This window comes from Ailuropoda melanoleuca, chromosome X (assembly GCF_002007445.2).
Source record: "Ailuropoda melanoleuca isolate Jingjing chromosome X, ASM200744v2, whole genome shotgun sequence".
Taxonomy (NCBI): domain Eukaryota; kingdom Metazoa; phylum Chordata; class Mammalia; order Carnivora; family Ursidae; genus Ailuropoda; species Ailuropoda melanoleuca.
Window position 1 is genome coordinate 74,072,499 of NC_048238.1, and position 18,108 is coordinate 74,090,606.

Genomic DNA, 18,108 nt, shown 5'->3' on the forward strand with positions numbered 1-18,108 from the left:
CTCATGTCAGACATCTGAAACGAATGTAACGTTACATGTCAACTATACTAAAAAAAAAATCTTTTTTTTTAAAGATTTTATTTATTTATTTGACAGAGAGAGAGACAGCCAGTGAGAGAGGGAACACAGGAGTGGGAGAAGAAGAAGCAGGCTCACAGCAGAGCAGGGAGCCTGATGCGGGGCTCGATCCCAGGACCCTGGGATCACGCCCTGAGCCAAAGGCAGATGCTTAAGACCCTGGGATCACACCCTGAGCCAAAGGCAGACGCTTAACGACTGAGCCTCCCAGGCGCCCCCCAAAAATCTTTTTTTTAAAAGTGTTTTAGGATATAGAGACAAATCAGGAATTTTCTCTAACACAGTACCGAGTCCCAACATTACCTGTACTTTGGATGGGAATTATAGTAACAAAACCATCTTGCAGGTAATGTAGACGGATCAACCTTGCCAGGAAGCTTCCTCCATTTAAGACACTCATCACACTGTACCCATGTCTGGTCGGGAATCTTCCTGAATGAAGGAAAACAGAAGTATGACTGTGTATAACCTAGCTCTGTGCCCTTACATCAGAAAGGCACACCCTAAAAGTGAAAGAACAAAATTTTATATATGAAATGTGTTAGAACTGTGATGTTATGGTCAAGGCGTCTAAAATATGTATCTTGAACTTCACAAATAAAATAATAGAACTACAACAGATATGGATATGAAAAATAGCTATATAAGTATTAACACGGTAAGCTACCATTATTTATGGAAGTAAATAATGTTTATCCAGAATCTCTTGTTCTAAGCAAGCAAGAGGATAATTTTGACTCTGAAATTAACTAGGAAAAAATTTATATACATATAAATATATATGTGTAACAATATTACCAAGAAATAAAACCCATAGAATCATTTTATTTGCTTCTATCCAACTGTGTGACAGGTTTAAAATGCACTTGTGGGAGTCACGGAAGCATCATCATCATAAACTCTCCCCCCATTTCCCTGCAGAATCCTTAGTCCTCTCTTTTTTCTGTTCAAGTCTTTGTTTATACTTCAATCAAAGTTTTATTAGGTTGATATTCCCAACATTAATCTTAAAAATATCCTATAAATGTGATTAAATTTCCTAACTAGATATGGTGGCTCCAGTCCAACAATTGGATAAATTGAGGTAAAATCCTTCCAGAGTTCTATTCTTGAGACACAAACCACTCCCATCCCAGTCACCTATGCCTCAGAGTGCATGTGTTTCTCTGTGGAAAGAGGTAGTGTGTATCTCATAGAAGCAGTCAGCTTCTGAGGTGTGAAAAGCAGGCTAGAGGGAGAAGGCTGGAGAAAAGAAGCAGAAAGAGGGCCAAATAGAGAAACATATCATTTAGCCTAGAGCATGATTGATGCGTGTATGTTACATTTAGACTGCTCTTCTAGTAGCCATTTCAATAGAGTGATATGGTTATGTCTTAGTTCTTGTTTTTTTTGGTCTTATCTTGTTTTTTTGAGAGAGAGAGCGTGCGTGCGCGCGCGCGCGCACACACACACACACACACGCATGCATCAGCAGGGGGTGGAGTGGGGAGGAGAAGGGGCAGAGGCAGAGGGAGAGAATCTTACACAGGCTCCATAGCCAGAGTGGAGCCCGATGTGGGGCTTGATCTCATGACCTGGAGATCATGACCTGAGCTGAAATCAAGAGTCGGATGCTTACCGACTGAGCCACGCAGGCGTCCCTTCCTTATCTTTTTAAATGATGGCTTTTCTCCTAGCTATAAAAATATAAGGTTCTTATAGAAAAACTGGAAAATACAGAAAGATATAAAAAAGAAAAGACACTCCTATTTTTACCACTCAAAGACAATGTCCTCTTCTTGTTTAAAACTCTGTTTTAACAAAGAGAATTCATACATGTTTTTGGATATACAGCTTCCAGTCTCCTAGCTCCAGGCTGCTCCAGTCTTGTAACCTCTAAGCTCTAAGCTCAGGCCTGACCTCTGGTGTCCATATATTTCCATACGGCCACTGTTTTATTTAGAGCCGGAGACAGCAAAAAGCACTTTCAGCTGCGGTGGTAGGGGAGAGGAAAGGTCATATTGGCTTTGGTTTTACATGTAAATGCACAGAAGAGCTGCTTGCAGAGGCATGCCAATATTACTGTCTTGGAGACAAGAGTTAGAGACGGCAATTCCTTGTGTCAGGTCACCTCAGACTATGGTAGATCCTTCCATCCAGGTAGCCAGGAGAAGGATTTAGCTCGTGCTTGCAACACATAGGTAGCTGAAGGGGTTACACCATATTCCCCTCACTGTATCCTTCCAGAAGAGTGTCATGGCTAAGAACTTGGATTTGGGGAGACTGACTGCCTGCATTCGAACCTGGTATCTACCACTTTCTACCTGTTTCATCTTAAGGAAGTTACTTAAGCTCTTCGTGCATCAGCGTCCACATTAGTAAAGAGGTAGTGATACGATTCTGCTACCTCGTAGGGTTGTTGTAATGATCAAATAAATGTCACCACATGTCAAGAACTTAGACCAGGGCCTGGCATATAAGTTCTCAATAAATAATAATAATTACAATTCTGCCTCCAGAGAGATTCTATAACACATACACACACACTCTAGCAATATATGAACATTTGCTTCATTGCATTAATCACTGCATATTTGAAAGGCAAAAAAAAAAAAAAATGGCATCCCGTCTAATTTGGCCTTTCTTTGAAAACCACAGAGACTGGACATGCCCAGAGATCCTTAGAACAAGACAGTGATTCGCACAACAACTGATCTTGTTGCATTTGAAACAAAATTTTATATCATACGTTAGCCTGATAACTTCCATTAAAAACCCCCCACAGATGACAACCCCAAAATGAACTTTCAACACTCTGATCTGTCACGATGGTGGTGTAACTGATCATGTATGTGTTGTTACACATTCCAGCCTCTGCTTTATGCTCCTTCCCTGGCTCACTGAGGCATGTCGTCTGGATCCACAGTTCTGTACGTAATTCCCCATCTTAGATTCAATAAATTCCACCTTTTTCCTGATATGCTGGGTTCTCTACTTCTACCCTCAAATTCCTTGGTACAGGTCCAACAATGTTCACTAAGAATAAAGAGAAGGGAGGTTTGCTAACATTTCTGAATACCTACTATATGCCAGGTATTATGTTATACTAAAATGTTAGCTAAAAATGTCATGCTATCCAATTTCATATTCTCACAGAGGTGAAGTAACTTACTTACCGAAGCTCACCCAACTACTATTAAGAAGCAGATCCAGATTTTCAACCCAGGAGTGTCTCATTTGAATGGCCATCATCTTCCACTATATCACACTGCCTGTAGGGTAAACTCACAGTCCTAAACCCTTCATATTTACGAGCCAAACCACATAAGTGTTAAACCAGAATGAAGAGGTCTAGAGAATGATGAAATTAGTACCTGTGATATCCCATTTTTAGTTAATTAAACTTCCTTATGCGAAAGCAGCATCTTACCCTTGTCCCTTCCATTTGCTCTATAGACATCACCCCTAATACTTTTTATATTCTGTATTTATTACTCACGGTATTGGCCTGGCTATGGCTGAGCTCTCAAAATTTTCTTGCGATGTCTTTTCCTTCCAATAAGCATTGAGCTTCTGGGCAAGGGCATTTATTGTCAACCTAAAAGAAAAAGCAAGCAGAAGCACGTCAATGCTGAGGATGTGTTGAACGATTTTAGTCTTTCAGATGCTCCCATTTAACAGAAGCCGACAATATGGACTATTTGGCCTAAATCTGAACATCTACGCTTTCAGAAACTAGGATGGGAATCCACTGTCTTTGCAAATTACATGTCAAAATGACGAAGTCATAATGTTGAGTGGTCACTTTGGCTGCAAAGGCAAAATGGTCACAAGTTGTAAAAAGTGATGGGTAGTAAGGAGGGCACGTATTGCATGGTGCACTGGGTGTTATATGCAACTAATGAATCATCGAACTTTACATCAGAAACTAGGGATGTATGGTGACTAACATAATAAAAAAAACATTAAAATAAAAAAAAAGTACTGTGTTCTTCAAATTTTCAGGGCTTTTAGAATCATGCAGTGGGAGAGCTGACATTACAGACAATGGCAAAAGACTCAATTGCAGAGCGAGGACAGAGCCATACTGAGAAGCTGATGGGGAGCTGCTCTGACTGTCAGATGACAACAGGTAAACAATTCACTACCAAGTTGAAAGTCGGAGGATCACATATCAAATACTGCACTCTCTTACAAATCAATCCAATGTTAACTTAAAAATGTCTATGTAGCTCTTCATTCAAATGTTGATCAAAGCAGTTGGGGCCCCAACGGACAGCCCTCCACTGCGCATCTGTTCCTGGAGGCTGGACCCCAGTTCTGGCTCTTGCTCCACCCCTTTCTCTCTCTTCCCAAATGAACAACAGCAAACCTAGGGCCAAACGATGTAATGTGTGTCAGTCAAAACCTGAATTTTACTTTTTTTTTGAATTTTACTTTTAAAAACTGCCAATTTCGAATGACTGATCTCTACTTATGTCCTTAATGCCACTTAGCTATACACTTGGTTAATGGTTAGGATGGTAAATTTTATGGTACATGTATTTTACCACAATAAAAAATACTGGGGGAACGAAGGGAAGTATGTTATGTGGTTGCCATGGATTAGAGTGACTGCTAATGGACAAGAGGTCGCTTTTTGGAGTGGTGGAAATGTTTTGGAGGTCAACAGTGGTGATGCTTGCACAATTTGTGAATATACTAAAACCACCGTAGTGTGCACTTAATAACAGTGACATTTATAGTCTGTGAATTATATCTTAACTAAAAAGAAAAATAAAGCTCTGTTCTCAGGTATCCAGGTAAAATTTACACAAAGTAAAATTAATCTTTTAAAGTGTGTAGTTCTAACAGTTTTGACAAATGTATACAGTCATGTAACCACCACCTCAACCACGATACTGTTAACCATGTTCTGAAATTCCACTTCTTCTCAAAAAACCCTGGCTTGACTCCACTGTTCTATTCATCTCCTTCCTTTAATTTCCCCAATCCTGGTATATGTGGTCTACACCCACTACCTCCTCTTCATTCTTCTGTCTTAACACCCTACCACATAGTTTCCACCATCGCCACTCCACGAAACTGTTCCTTTTCCCCAAGTAGAGTCATTACTCTATCAATGATCCTGCCAATATCTCAGTGTATTAAATTCGAGACTTTGCAATGATCTTTGATTCTTCCCTCTCCTTTATATCCCTTATCTAGTATGTCACCAAAATCGTTTGAACTTTTCTTCACAGCATCTGTCCTAAACTTCCTTCTTCACGGCTACTCTTATTTCAGACACTCTTCTCACACCTACGTTCCTCCAGGAGCCTTTAATCCTTCCTTTAATCCATCCTGCACCCCGTTTCCCGATTTATCAGCTGACCTAACTCATGTAAAGCACCTTAAAAACCAAGCTATACTATATCCTTAAGAAAGAATGGTTTCAAGTCACTCCCCCATTCAAGAATACACAATGACGTCTCACTGTCTAAGGCATCAACTACTCTACCCAACAACCCTCTAAGATAGAAGTTCTCAAACCTTCTCCGTTCGCGGCACCCTTTGTGTCTCAAGTTTTTCATGGCACCCTTAGGTCAAAAGCAGTATGTACCAGTTCTAGTTACTAAGCAGTTAGGTCCTAACAATTTAATCAGTATTTATGTACTAAAATTTAGTATCTATTTGAGAAAATAATACATATGAATTGAAAAAAATTTATTTCATTCTTAAATAGCCACAATTACTAATGGGATGGATGAGTGTGCATGCCTGTTGGGCAGTGTACCACTACTCAGACCGTAGAACGAAACTGGACACCGCTTCCCTCATTTCTTCTTCAACACTGACTTTCGCATGTTACCTTTTATCACAGCAACCACTAATCACCCAGACTTGCAAAGATATGACGTGATCAAAAGGAATGCAACAGAGTTTGGTACCTGGCAATGGGGTGCTGCTGTAACAAATGCCCACAAATGTGGAAGCAGCTTTAGATTCGAGCAGTGGGCAGAGGCCGGAAGAACTTGAGGACTGTGACCGAAACGGCTGAGATGGGAACCTATATTCTAGATTGAACAGACGGTCAGTAGAAATATGGATGCTAAACAGCTCCCTGGTGAGGGCTCAGAAGGAAGTGAGGGGCATGGTGGAGAAAACACAAATTTCCTCAGAGAATACCTACATCACTGGGAACAGACTGTTAACAGGATCACCGATGATAAATTAGGTGCTGCTGGTGAAGGCTCAGGAGGAAATGAGGAACACGCTACTGGAAAATTTGAGGGAAGGTGATCCTTGCTACATCATGGCAGAGAGCTCAGGAGAATCGTGTCCTACAGTTCTGTGGAAAGCAGAACTTATAAATGATGACACTGGACATTTAGCTGAGGAAATTTCCACACAAAGTGTTGAAAGTGTGGCCTAGTGTCTTCTTGCTGCTTACATTAAAATGTGGGAGGAAACAAATAAATTGAGAAAGAACTATTGGATGAAAAGGAACCAGGACTTAATGATTTTGGAAATCGTCAGCCTATCCAGACTGCAAAAGATGCAAAAATTGAGACATTCACTTGTCAGGAAAGCATGCTCTAGGGAAAAAGCCAAGGCTGTGGCTAGCAAACCTTTTGCTCATATCTCAGATCAAAAGGTCAGAGCATTCAGTCACACAAAAAGCTCTTTGAAAAGATTAAACATGTGACTCAGATCTCCAGAGCCATCTCAGCAGAAGCCAAGAATAGAAATAGGATTATGTAGGAAAGACCTGTCAAGAGCCTCTTGTCTGACCGAATGAATTTCCGTGACATACATGTGAGACCCACAAGGTTCTTGAGGGCGGCATACTAGCCCACAGACGGCCCCACGGGACTGAAGGGATGGCAAGTAGAAAACTGAAAGAAGGCTGGTGGACCCCCAACACTCTAGTCAGGGAACAGGCCGATGAAGCTCCTGAGCTGCACACGCCCCTCCCTTTCCTGCGAAAGGAAAGAGGACTCTGAGGGGGTAGCCACGAGCCCAGAGGGCAGAGCCTTACGTTCACAGACTGAAGCTGCAAGCCCCAGATTAGTCGCAGGTCTGGAAATTTAACGGAATTCGTTGGGCTGGATTTTGAAATTGCTTGACACCTGTGACTCCATCTTCCTTCCATTCTTCTCCCTATTTGACCTGGAATATCTCTAACTGGTATCCTATGCCTGTCTCACCATTATATTTTGGGAGTAAAATACAAAAAAAAAAAAAAAAGACAACACAGCTGCAGATGGAGAGGAATTTTACCCTAGGACCCATCAGACCCACACTTGACTTAGATGATGAGATTTGGGGATTGTGAGCTGCTGACATTAAGACGAGAGTTTAGACTTAAGAGTTGCTTCAACAGTTGAGAGTTTGGGGATGTTGGGATGGGGCGAATGTATTCTGTAGGTGAGATACAAACAGATCTCCGAAGGCTGGGGGCAGGTTGTGGTAGGTGGAATAATGGTCCTCCAAAGACCATGTCCTAACCCCTGGAACCTGTGAATATATCAGGTTACATGGCAAAGGAGAATTAAGGTGGCAGATGGAATTAAGGTTACTTACTTACCAGCTGACCTTAAGAGAGGGAGATTATCCTGAATTATCCAATGTAATCACAAGGGTCCTTAAAAGGAGAAGAGTGAAAGCAGAAGAGTCAGAAGCACAGAAGTAGATGTGATGACAGAAAGAAGCAAGGTCATCAGAGTGATGCGATGTGAGAAGGACTCGACCCACCATCGATGGCTCTGAAGATGGAGGAAGAGGGCCACGCACAGTCCAAGGAACGCCAGCAGTCTCTAGGAGTTGGAAATGGCAAGGAAATGGATTCCTCCCTCGAGCCCCCAGAAAGGAATGTAGCCCTGCTAACACCTGAAGTTTAGCCTAGTGAGATTTCCGTCAGACTTCTAATCTACAGAACTTGAAGACAGTAAATGAGCATTGTCTTAAGCCACGAAGTTTGTGGTAATTTGTTCCAACAGGAAGACAAAACAATTTATATGATTTACAGACAGAAGTCAAGTGTCACTGTGTTTCCCTCAAAAATTTAAACTACCCTATGGCTCCCCTGTGAGTTCATTAGGTGCAGCTTGGCGCGTCGTTTGGGAACTGTGGCTCTAGGACAGGGTTCGGCAAACTACAGCCTGTGGGCCAAATTCAGGCCACTCCCTGATTTTGTAAAAAAAAAAAATTGTACTGGACACAGCTCATTCCTTTACTTCTTGTCTAGGGCTGCTTTTATAGGACAGCAGAACTGAGCAGTTGTGACAGAGACCACATGGCCCACAAAACCTAAAACATTTACTTTCTGGCCCTTCACAGGAAAAGGGTGTTAACTCCTGCTCTAGGACACGGCCCTACTCTATCCAGTCGACTCCATTTCCCTTCACTCTAGCCGTAGCCTCTCATCTCCACTCCCTATATTCTCACCCATTCTGAGTTCCTGTACTACTTTAGATCGTGCTATAGCTCCAGCCTGGAATTCCCTTCCCTCCTGTTTCTAAGTCCTGCATCGTTTCAGACAAATCTCAAATCATACCTTCCACCTAAAACCTTCCCTATCTGCTCTATCAGGCCATTTTTTCCTATACCGTATCACTTAGGTTTTGATTGATCACACAGCCATTTTATTGCTCTCCAAATTGTTTCATGGATGCGACAATTCATTATTACAAATAGACTGTAAGCTCCTCAAAAACAGTAACCGTGTCTTGAATTTCTCTGGAAAATTCCACAAAGCCCAGCCACTGTGCCACACACCAGTGATGTGCTCAGTGGGTACATGTTCATTGTATTTCTTAAGCTGAAATTCATTCTAAAAATGTTGTCAGTTTGAGCCCTGGTAGTTGCAGCTGAAATCTGATATCCACAACTATTAAAGAGTGATATTACAGATGATTTATTTGTAGACATTCCAGCACTGTGATGGCTGGTATCTCTTTTAGCATTGGTAGTTTTGATATCTATAATACTCTTAGGATGAGTTTCTGATAGCAGACAGCTTTCTCTAATCCCCTTCTCAAAGTCCCCTATTTTTTTTTAACTAAACACCTTTTCATTTATATAAAATAGAGTAAAAAAGGATAATGAAGCCAGAACTGGGATAAGAGTAATGCAAATTTATTATCCTCAAAACACTGTATGTAGGATAGTATACTAGTTTCCTGTTTTTAATAAAATGTGTAGCAGATATTAAGCTACTTAAGGCAAAAATCCTAGAAGTTTATAACTAAATAAACTTACTGTCTATGGAATATCTCTATTTGAATCCCCTGCAACCACCTCAAACTCATGATACTGAAACAAAACATCACAAACCAGGGTCTAATACCTCTAAAATTTAAAAGGTAGATGGGGGGAGTGTGTGACAGAGACGATATAAGAAAGATGTTAGGTGATGTTTAATATCTAATATTTGGATTTCACAAATCTTAACTATTTGGTTAATCACCAGAAATTCACTGTTCCTTTCACTCAAGAGAAACAGAATGACTGGCTCTGAGACTTATCAAACTGATGTCGTTTCTAAACTTCCACTCCAAAGAGTCAAGTCCTCATCAAAGATCTCCATTCTGGACCAGACTCACATTTAAAAGGCCATTTTACTTAAATGGAGGGCAGGTAGTAACTATACCCACTGAGTAGCCCTAGTGATCAAGAACCAACTGCCTTGAAATTAATTTAGGGTTGCCATCCAAACAGCTGTCTCTTTTTCAAGCAAGAAACCTAAAATTCCTATGGTTTCTGATAAACTGACGTAGACGAGTTAACTAATTTTATTACATTTTTTGTGTACATACCAAAAGAGATTTGGCGAAATACGTTTCCCCCTCTCTAAAATTTGCTACTGAGGCTTCAAGGAGAGTGACACCAAATATCTTCATACCTTCTTTCTCCCTACTCCCAGAACACCGCTTGCCCCTTCACGCCTATACCTCCCTGTGCTTAGAATGTCCTTGCCCTCCAATTTCTCCTTCAAGTTTAAGTTCAAATAGAATCTGCTTTGTGAAGCCTTGCAGGACTCCTTCAGGTATATTTAAAGGCTCTTCCCATTCTGCATATATCCCCCACGGAAGCAATTATTTTATAGGTATGTGAGTTTCTTATGTGCACGTATCTCATCCCATTTGTTCATAGGCATCAAGGATTCTTACTTTTCATTCTCTTCTGTCTCTAGTACCTAGCACATAGGAGATATCTCATACTTGGTGAAGGAGGAATGAATGATTCATCCCTCCTGAAAAGTTTTACAACAAACTATTTTACCCTGGCTTTACTGACTCTTTTGTCTTCTAAAAATATCCTTGCTGCTTCAGCCTCAATGTCAAGTTCCTTTTTGATTCTTTTCTCGTCTCACCTATGAAACCTAGATGCTTCTATGAAAACACACATGTCTTTCCTGCTGCTTTCCTCTCAATCTGTTCACTGGCTTCAAGAAACTCTTTTGGAACAAACTTCAAACTGTGGCTTCCCCCCCGCCCATAATCGAGACCTGCAGATCCTTTCATCCCTTTTCATTAATATCAATCCCAACTCTTTGTTTCACCAGAAGTATTTTATGAAATGACTCCCATGCTCTTTCCATACTTTTTAAAGGTAAGGTTTATCTCAACGGGGCTCTCTCTATCATGCATCAGTAAGTTTTAATTGAAAAATCAAATCGTTTTATCTCCAATCTTGGAAGAGTGATTTGAAGGAATTCTCAGTTAACTCATCTGGCTGGCTTTTAGCGATGATTTTAGAGGCTTCAGAGAATAGAACAGAATTGTATCTGAAGAAACTATCAGAAACATGCCAGGTTGGGTGTGACTCACCGGTACTCTTTGGTGTACTCAAAGTCTTGTTTGTTGTAGGCAGGTTTTAAGAAATTGCACTCGATGACTCCAATTACTCCCACACCTTCTCCATGAGTTGGCTTTGAAAAAAAAACACATTAATTTCAACACTTACACTACTGTTGACTGTCTGGAGGCATTTCCTTTTGATTTTAAGCAGTAATAGAAAGGTTACATAACATTCAAAGGCAAGGAAAGCACAGGAACATCTAGAGAAATACTCAGAATGTACTTGAACAGACTGTAAGTATTAAACTGAACTGGAGCCTCCAACCAGTTCTAAGGCAGAGATTTTCAAACTACGATCCATAGGTTCTCTAGGATTTTCCAGGGATTAATTGCCATCTCTACTTCACACACACTACTTCCACTTTCATCCGTTTTATATTATGGGATGGCCATAAGATTTCCTTTGAACAAAGAATAACAATACTAAAAAAAAATCAAGGCTACGTACTACCGTTCTATGGAATGGAAACCAAACTTCATCTGAAAATCGATTTTAAGGATGTTGTAGGAACATGACACTATTTCATTAAGTAATGTGTACATAGGTAGACTACCAAGCAATTACTAAAGGGAGTCCGGCTTGCAGTGGTTATTAATGGCAAGCTGATACAAGAGATTTTTGGATTTAAAAAATCAACGTATAATCAGACTGGCATACAAATATGAGTTGTACATATAAAGATGATATAACAAGGAAAAGCAACACAGGCTGTAAACTAGCTGTCCTGGATCTTATATAACTTTGTCCTACTGTGTAATACAAAGTGGTTTATCATTCTCCGTGCTTTAGCAATTTTATCTGTAAAACAGGAATGAATAGGATACTTGTGGATACTATACTTTAAATTGCCATTAAAACATTTAAAAATGATGGTAATATTTGTCCGGTTCAGTTTATAAAGTATTTTCACATACTTTATCCCATTTAAGTCTCTCAACCTTGTAAGCTGTAGAGTAAGCAGAGCAGGTGTAATTATTCGTTTGGTTTTTTTTCTATTTTACAGGGAAGGAAAATGAGCCTCAGAGAAATAAAACAATTTAGTGGAAGTTACACAGCTTTACGTGGAAAAGCCAGAACTCAAATCCTGGTCATCAACCACTAAATTTTATGCGGCTTCCACTGTGCCTTATTGTCTCCCCAAGAAAGTAGAAAGAGCTCCCTCAAACATCAATAAACTGATACACATGGCAAAGTTGCCGGTGTTCTAATACTATCTCTTTTCAACAGCGACCTAGAAAATGCCTTGAGTAAAGCTCTTGGATTGACCAACCTCTGTGAAGAATGAGAAGTAGAAAGAGCTTTTCAACAAAAGACAGCTCACTGGTAACACGGAGTTCCAGGATCGGATTTAACAACCATCACAAGATGGGAGTAAAAGCCATTAATGAGTCTATCCTCCTTCAAAGTTTAAATCCTTTTCCTCCTCTTTTCAGCCTTCTATGTATGACAAAGAAACATTAACCACTCACCTTCACCTGGCATCCCACCTTCTCAAAAGACTTTATGAGTCGGTTGTTATGATACATCATTACTCCGAACTGGTTATTATTCTTGCAAGAGAACCCAAAAGTTATTTTCACCTGCTTATTCTGAGAAGAAAATCATTAAGGAGACAAACGCCAGGGGATTTAGCAGACAACATTTTGCACTATGTTACAGCAAAAAAACATCAAATACCATTGGATAGAAATTGGTATGACCTTTCCAGGGAACATTTAAAAAATCTGTAGCAATAGCTTTAAAAATATTCTTAATCTGTGACCAAGTAATTCTCTTTCCAGGAATTTATCCTAGAGAAACAGCCAGGAAAGCCCATAAAGGTTAATGAGTTACAGAGATTTATCAATTAGTTATAATGACAGGAAAACAAATAATTCAAATGTTTGACAATGAGGGAATGACTAAATAAACGTTGGTATATTCACATGGTCTATTAGGTACCTCTGAAAATGATGTCCTTGAATACTTGGGAACATCAGGAAATGTTCAGAATATAACGACAAGCATTATCTAAAAATATGTATATATAAACACATGCATAGAAAAGAGAGTAGGAAAATATACCAAAATACCATCAGTAGTTTAAAAATTCATCAACAATCACAAAACATTTCTTAACCCTTGCTAAGTTGCATAGTTTGCTGCTGGGTAAGATAGGTGACAATTTTTAAAGACTCATAGACAAAATGTGCAGCCCAGAAGTACCAAAAAACAATAAGAAAAAGTTAGATATTATTCTAAGAACACAGCATATAATATCATACAAAATGTATGTTAACTGTTTATGTTATCAGTAAGGCCCTCCCACCAAAGGCTATTGGTAGTTACGTTTTTGGGGTGTCAACAGTTATACTCAGATTTTGACTATACAGGGGGCAGGTGCCCCTAACCTGCACTGTTCAAGAGTCAGCTGTGTAAGCAATAAGGTAAGTCCTGCTAATCATACAAATCCCAATGAAAGCAAAAGCACCAAGAACAAAATCACTTTTAAAGTTAAAATGACAATGAATAGTCCTGTTGCAATATGTTTCATGGGAAGAAATGAACAAGCTTGGACAGATGAAAGAAAGTGAATTAAGATACATAAGAAATGAACATGATGTGCTTTTAGCAAGTTCTATTTGATTTAAAAACCAAGGTAGGAGAGGGAGAAAGACAAAGGGGGAGACATAGAAACTGAAATTTTCATTCAAACAAATACTAAGAAATCTTCACGTCCAAAGGAGTTAAAATTTATTTGTTACTGATTCAAAAATTGATATCCATTGCCCCCTCTACATAATAAGCTACTCGCATCAAATCCATGTAACTAATGGGTCAGGTATGATACAAAGGCATCATACAAGCGGGTACATAACACAATAATGTTTGGCTCAGAAAATATGTTCTGGGCTCTAGAAGTTCCAATCAAATGTCAGATAAGCCCCTATTCCAGTGAAAAAGCAAAACAGGACAAACTCCCCAAAACAAACAAACCAAAACTCTATACCATAAAATTAACATGTCAAATTCTTCTGTTGCACGCTTTTAAAATTCTAAATCATGGGGTGGAAGTACACTGGGGTAGGAGGTTCCCCAAATTAGTATAAGGAGAAAGGACAAGAAGAGAAAAGAGGCCTTTGATAACTGAGGAATAAATAAGTCAACCTCAGTGTTCTTGTCCCTCAGTGACCTTGGGTGAAATTTTATCAGGAGTTTCATTTCACATGCCTATAGTGAATTTGTTTAGCCCAAATTTTAATAGGGGAAGGTAAGTAGTTTAATGGGAAGGAGGACTAAAGTACATATCAAATGCACTGCTGTTAAAGAAAAAAATGGGGCACCTCTGTGGCTCAGTCCGTTAAGCCTCTGACTTGTGATTTCGGCCTCGGTCATGCTCTCAGGGGTCATGAGACTGAGCCTGCATGGGGCTTCACGCTCAGCAGGGACTCTGCTTGAGATTCTCTCTCTCCCTCTACCCCCCCCACAGGCTCCCTCACTCTCTAGCAAATGAATAAATCTTTAAAAAAAGAAAAAAAGAAAAAATCAAGCCCAAATTGGAATCATTTGCCCCCGCAAGACAACGAATCAAGACTTAGTTATGGTTTCAACCAATTAGTAGTATGACCTTTCAACAGTGGATCTGAAATTTCCTGATCAGCACTATGTACATGATAAAATACCTGCTGTTCCCTCCTCCCACAAAAAGAAGGTGACCTGGCCTAAAAGAATCCTTTCTTTTCTTTTGCTAACAACTTTCTGCCCCACCCTCTAAATACCTTCCATTTTGTATAGCTCCTGGGAACATCTCTTAATTGCTAGGTGGGATGCTGCCCCAATCACGAATCACTTAACAAAGCCAATTAGATCTTCAAATTTACTCAGGAGAATTTTGGTTTTTAACAATGAATATGAGTTGCTCTGATAGAAGCCCACAGAAGAAAGAAGCTGGAGGGCAGAAACGTGGTTCTCCCCCCACCAAGAGAGAGTAGTTAGAAAGCACTTCTCTAAAACCGGCTCTGTTAAACCTAGGACACTAAGATCCTAGCCTACACACAGTGATATTACAACTAATTAACCTACAGAGGTAACAATGCTAGCTCTGAATTTGTTCACGTGGGCTTGTCCGGGGCTCTTTTTTCTTTTTCTTCTTTTTAAAGCTTTTGTAGAGAAGGTATGTGTTCCCAAAAAAGGAGAAAAGCGATTGACTTACAAGTACGGACTTACACTGCTTTTAAAAAAGGGAACAACGATTTCTAATTTTTGGTCAAGGAAGAAAAGCAAAGCAAACTAGATAATGCCTTTGATAAAGCAAATCAAGTGTGAACATGTTTCTTGGGCCAAGAGCTGTGCTTAATTACTAGAAAATAAATTATAAGAGCAATTCTTCGCAACCGCTTAGGAGTTCACACCCTTTTGAAGACTTTGTTTTTGCCCCAAAAGCCATCAACAGAGACGGACCTCATTTCCATAGTTCATCTTAAGATTTTTTTCAAGCATCTTAAATCCATTCCCAGTGCAATGTGGGGTAGAATTGAAAATCAGTAATTACTCCTTTGAGTGGCTGCCATTATGACAAGTACCAGGAAATCCATGTCAAACTTGTTGAAGATTTACCTCACCTTAGAAAACCAACCTTTAATTTCCACTCTCCTAACTTCCATCAATTTAAGTCTGGACTTGTTACAACAAAAATCACACTATGCCCAAAAGATTAACAAGTTTTAGTCAATATTTGCTTATTTCAATCAATGTAACTATAACAAAATTCCAGTACAAACCAAACAGCGCGGATCATTCCTCATTGCAGAGATTCTCAAACCTGGCTACTCATTAGAATTAGCCGACAATTTAAAAATAAATAAATATTTCCTATTTAAAAAAGAGAATTCAGAATCTATTGAACCAGAATCTCCAAAACCTCAGGATGCTGTGTGATTTTAATAATTTCCAGGCGATTTCTGATAAAAACTGATACATCGATTAGCATTTAAGAAATACCTTTAAAAAAAAAAAAGAAAAGAAATACCTTCCCAAAGAATATACTGTAAGGATGCCTGGGTGGCTTAGTCAGTTAAGCACCCGACTCTTGATTTCGGCTCAGGTCATGATCTCAGGGGGGTCCTGAGAACGAGCCCCATGTTGGGCTCCACGTGGAGCCTGCTTGAGATTCTCTCTTTCCCTCTCCCTCTGCCCCTCCTCCCCTCCCTGCTCTCTCTTTTTCTCTCTCTCTACAAATACACACACACACACACACACATATATATACTTTAACAGGATTTGTATTATAACACACATTTTTCAATTGGAAAAAGAAAGGTTTTTGTTTTCCTATGCCAACTTGGAAATCTAACCCTGAAATGAAGAGGTCAACTTCATGTAGTTGTAAGGATACTGTGAAGGTAGGTTTATATAAATCATATCCTACATTGGCCAGGCTCTTGGCAATCATCTGGGTAGTCACCTTCTTTTGACGCAGAAAAATTTTCATTCGTGGCTTCATATACAGAATACCACAAAATGCCTATGGAACAGTGAAGGGAAAATTATTATAGGACATTGTCAATTCTACTGACATCCTCAGAAAACACTGCTAGTGACTGAGATCTATTCTGGGCAAAGATTTGGCTTAGTTTCTATACCTTGTTTTGAAAGTGCTGTTGACTCTATTAGCTATAGTGGAGACAGTGAAAAGGAATCCTAGCACAGGGCTAAGAGTTTGTCATCTTTATCTAACTAAAGTGAGATCTTGTTCTATAATATTTTCAAGTTACAAGAAACCTTACCTCTCATTGTGAAAGGAAAACCACTCTTACTCACCCGTAAAGAATACTCGGTTTCTGGCAGCTCACAGGTAACACCACCAGGCTCTTTTTCTTCTGTGCCAAAGTCTGATACCAGGATGTCATACTGATCTGTATCAAAGTCCAACTCAGACTTTCCATCTTTATTTCTGGGTAAAAGAGATAAGTACCAATCTAACAAATACTGGCTCCAAAGGATAAAAATGCACTAGGAACCCAAGAGAAAAGAAACAACATGAGCCAAAACTCAGACACCTATTTCTTTCCCTATCAGTGCAAAGGAATTTATAGTTCTATAAATTCTCTATAAATTACTTGGTTTGAAGATCACACAATATTTAGAGGTATTCCCAGTCTAAACAAATCAACTATGTTTCATAGAAGTGGTGATGCCAGGTACAGAAGAAAAGGGAAAAAAAGGGGAAAGTGGAAATGTCTGATCTGATAAATCAAATGGATGTCAGCTGCCCTCACAGTGCAATCTTAAAATAGATCCCAACTTTCTGGGTATTGCTGGGTAGGTCATTCAGCATCATCTTCTCCAACTGAATAAATAGAGGAATGAATCAAAACCTACTCCTGATTTCAGCAATGGTATAAGGACTAATGAAATACCAAGATTCCCCAGATCTAATCCTATTTCTTCAAGGAGAAAAAAATGTTGCTATAGAAACAGCATATATCTGTGAGTCCTCTGGAATATCATTTATGGAATTATCATTTAGCTCTAATAGTACTCCTATTCCTTCCATAAGGCTCTTTCTTCTTCTCATAATCCTTTTGGGCCACTTAGCTTTGATCCATTCCAAGATCACTAACAACTGCCAGGGTAAAAGGGCAAGACCCATCTTTGTTCCTGGAAAAACTCAAAACAAATGACGGGCTATAGAGAAAACATATATCAGAACAACAGTTCCCAAAGTTTGTTCTGTGGAATCATAGTCCCCCCAAACACTCAAATAAGAAATAACTAATAAGGGTCGTTTGACTGAATAAAACTGGGAAACAATTCCTGGCCCTCGAGGCCACCTCAGGTTCCACAAGCTCAGAGCTGCTGTGTTGCAAATGTAGCTCCTTCTTCAGGGCTGGCCCAGAGCCATTATGGTCTGTATGAAGCCCACCTCACTATAATAGTATATTCTGAATTATCCAGGGTATTCCTGATTCTTGCTACCTCGCCCTACTCTCAAGCATATTCTGAGGAGGCTCCCGGTCCGCCCTGCCCCTCCACCATTCACCATTCAAGGAAAAGGGCTCTGGAGAAACTGGTTTTTTTAAAATTGGGAAATACCACATACTATTATTTTGCTCTCTTAAACATTTTCAATGCAGACTGAAATAACATTAGCATATGAAAGCCTCTGAGAAGTCCTGCAATAAGACAACATGGTAAATTTTGTTTAAGCCAGCGTTCCCCACAGTT

At 39.6% G+C, this 18,108-nt stretch overlaps 1 protein-coding gene across 3 annotated transcripts in view; it reads right to left on the reverse strand.

The window, feature by feature from the left end:
- The window catches only part of MORC4 (MORC family CW-type zinc finger 4), a 49,369-nt gene that overhangs the window by 17,985 nt on the left and 13,276 nt on the right, over positions 1–18,108 (reverse strand). For all 3 annotated transcript variants that reach the window (XM_034649467.1, XM_034649468.1, XM_034649466.1), the window contains 6 exons: positions 16,702–16,834; positions 16,277–16,405; positions 12,372–12,491; positions 10,872–10,972; positions 3,557–3,655; positions 382–510 (listed from right to left, as the gene is read on the reverse strand). In XM_034649467.1, the coding sequence (XP_034505358.1) occupies positions 382–510; positions 3,557–3,655; positions 10,872–10,972; positions 12,372–12,491; positions 16,277–16,405; positions 16,702–16,834 (711 nt within the window). The remainder of the gene's footprint in view (positions 1–381; positions 511–3,556; positions 3,656–10,871; positions 10,973–12,371; positions 12,492–16,276; positions 16,406–16,701; positions 16,835–18,108) is intronic.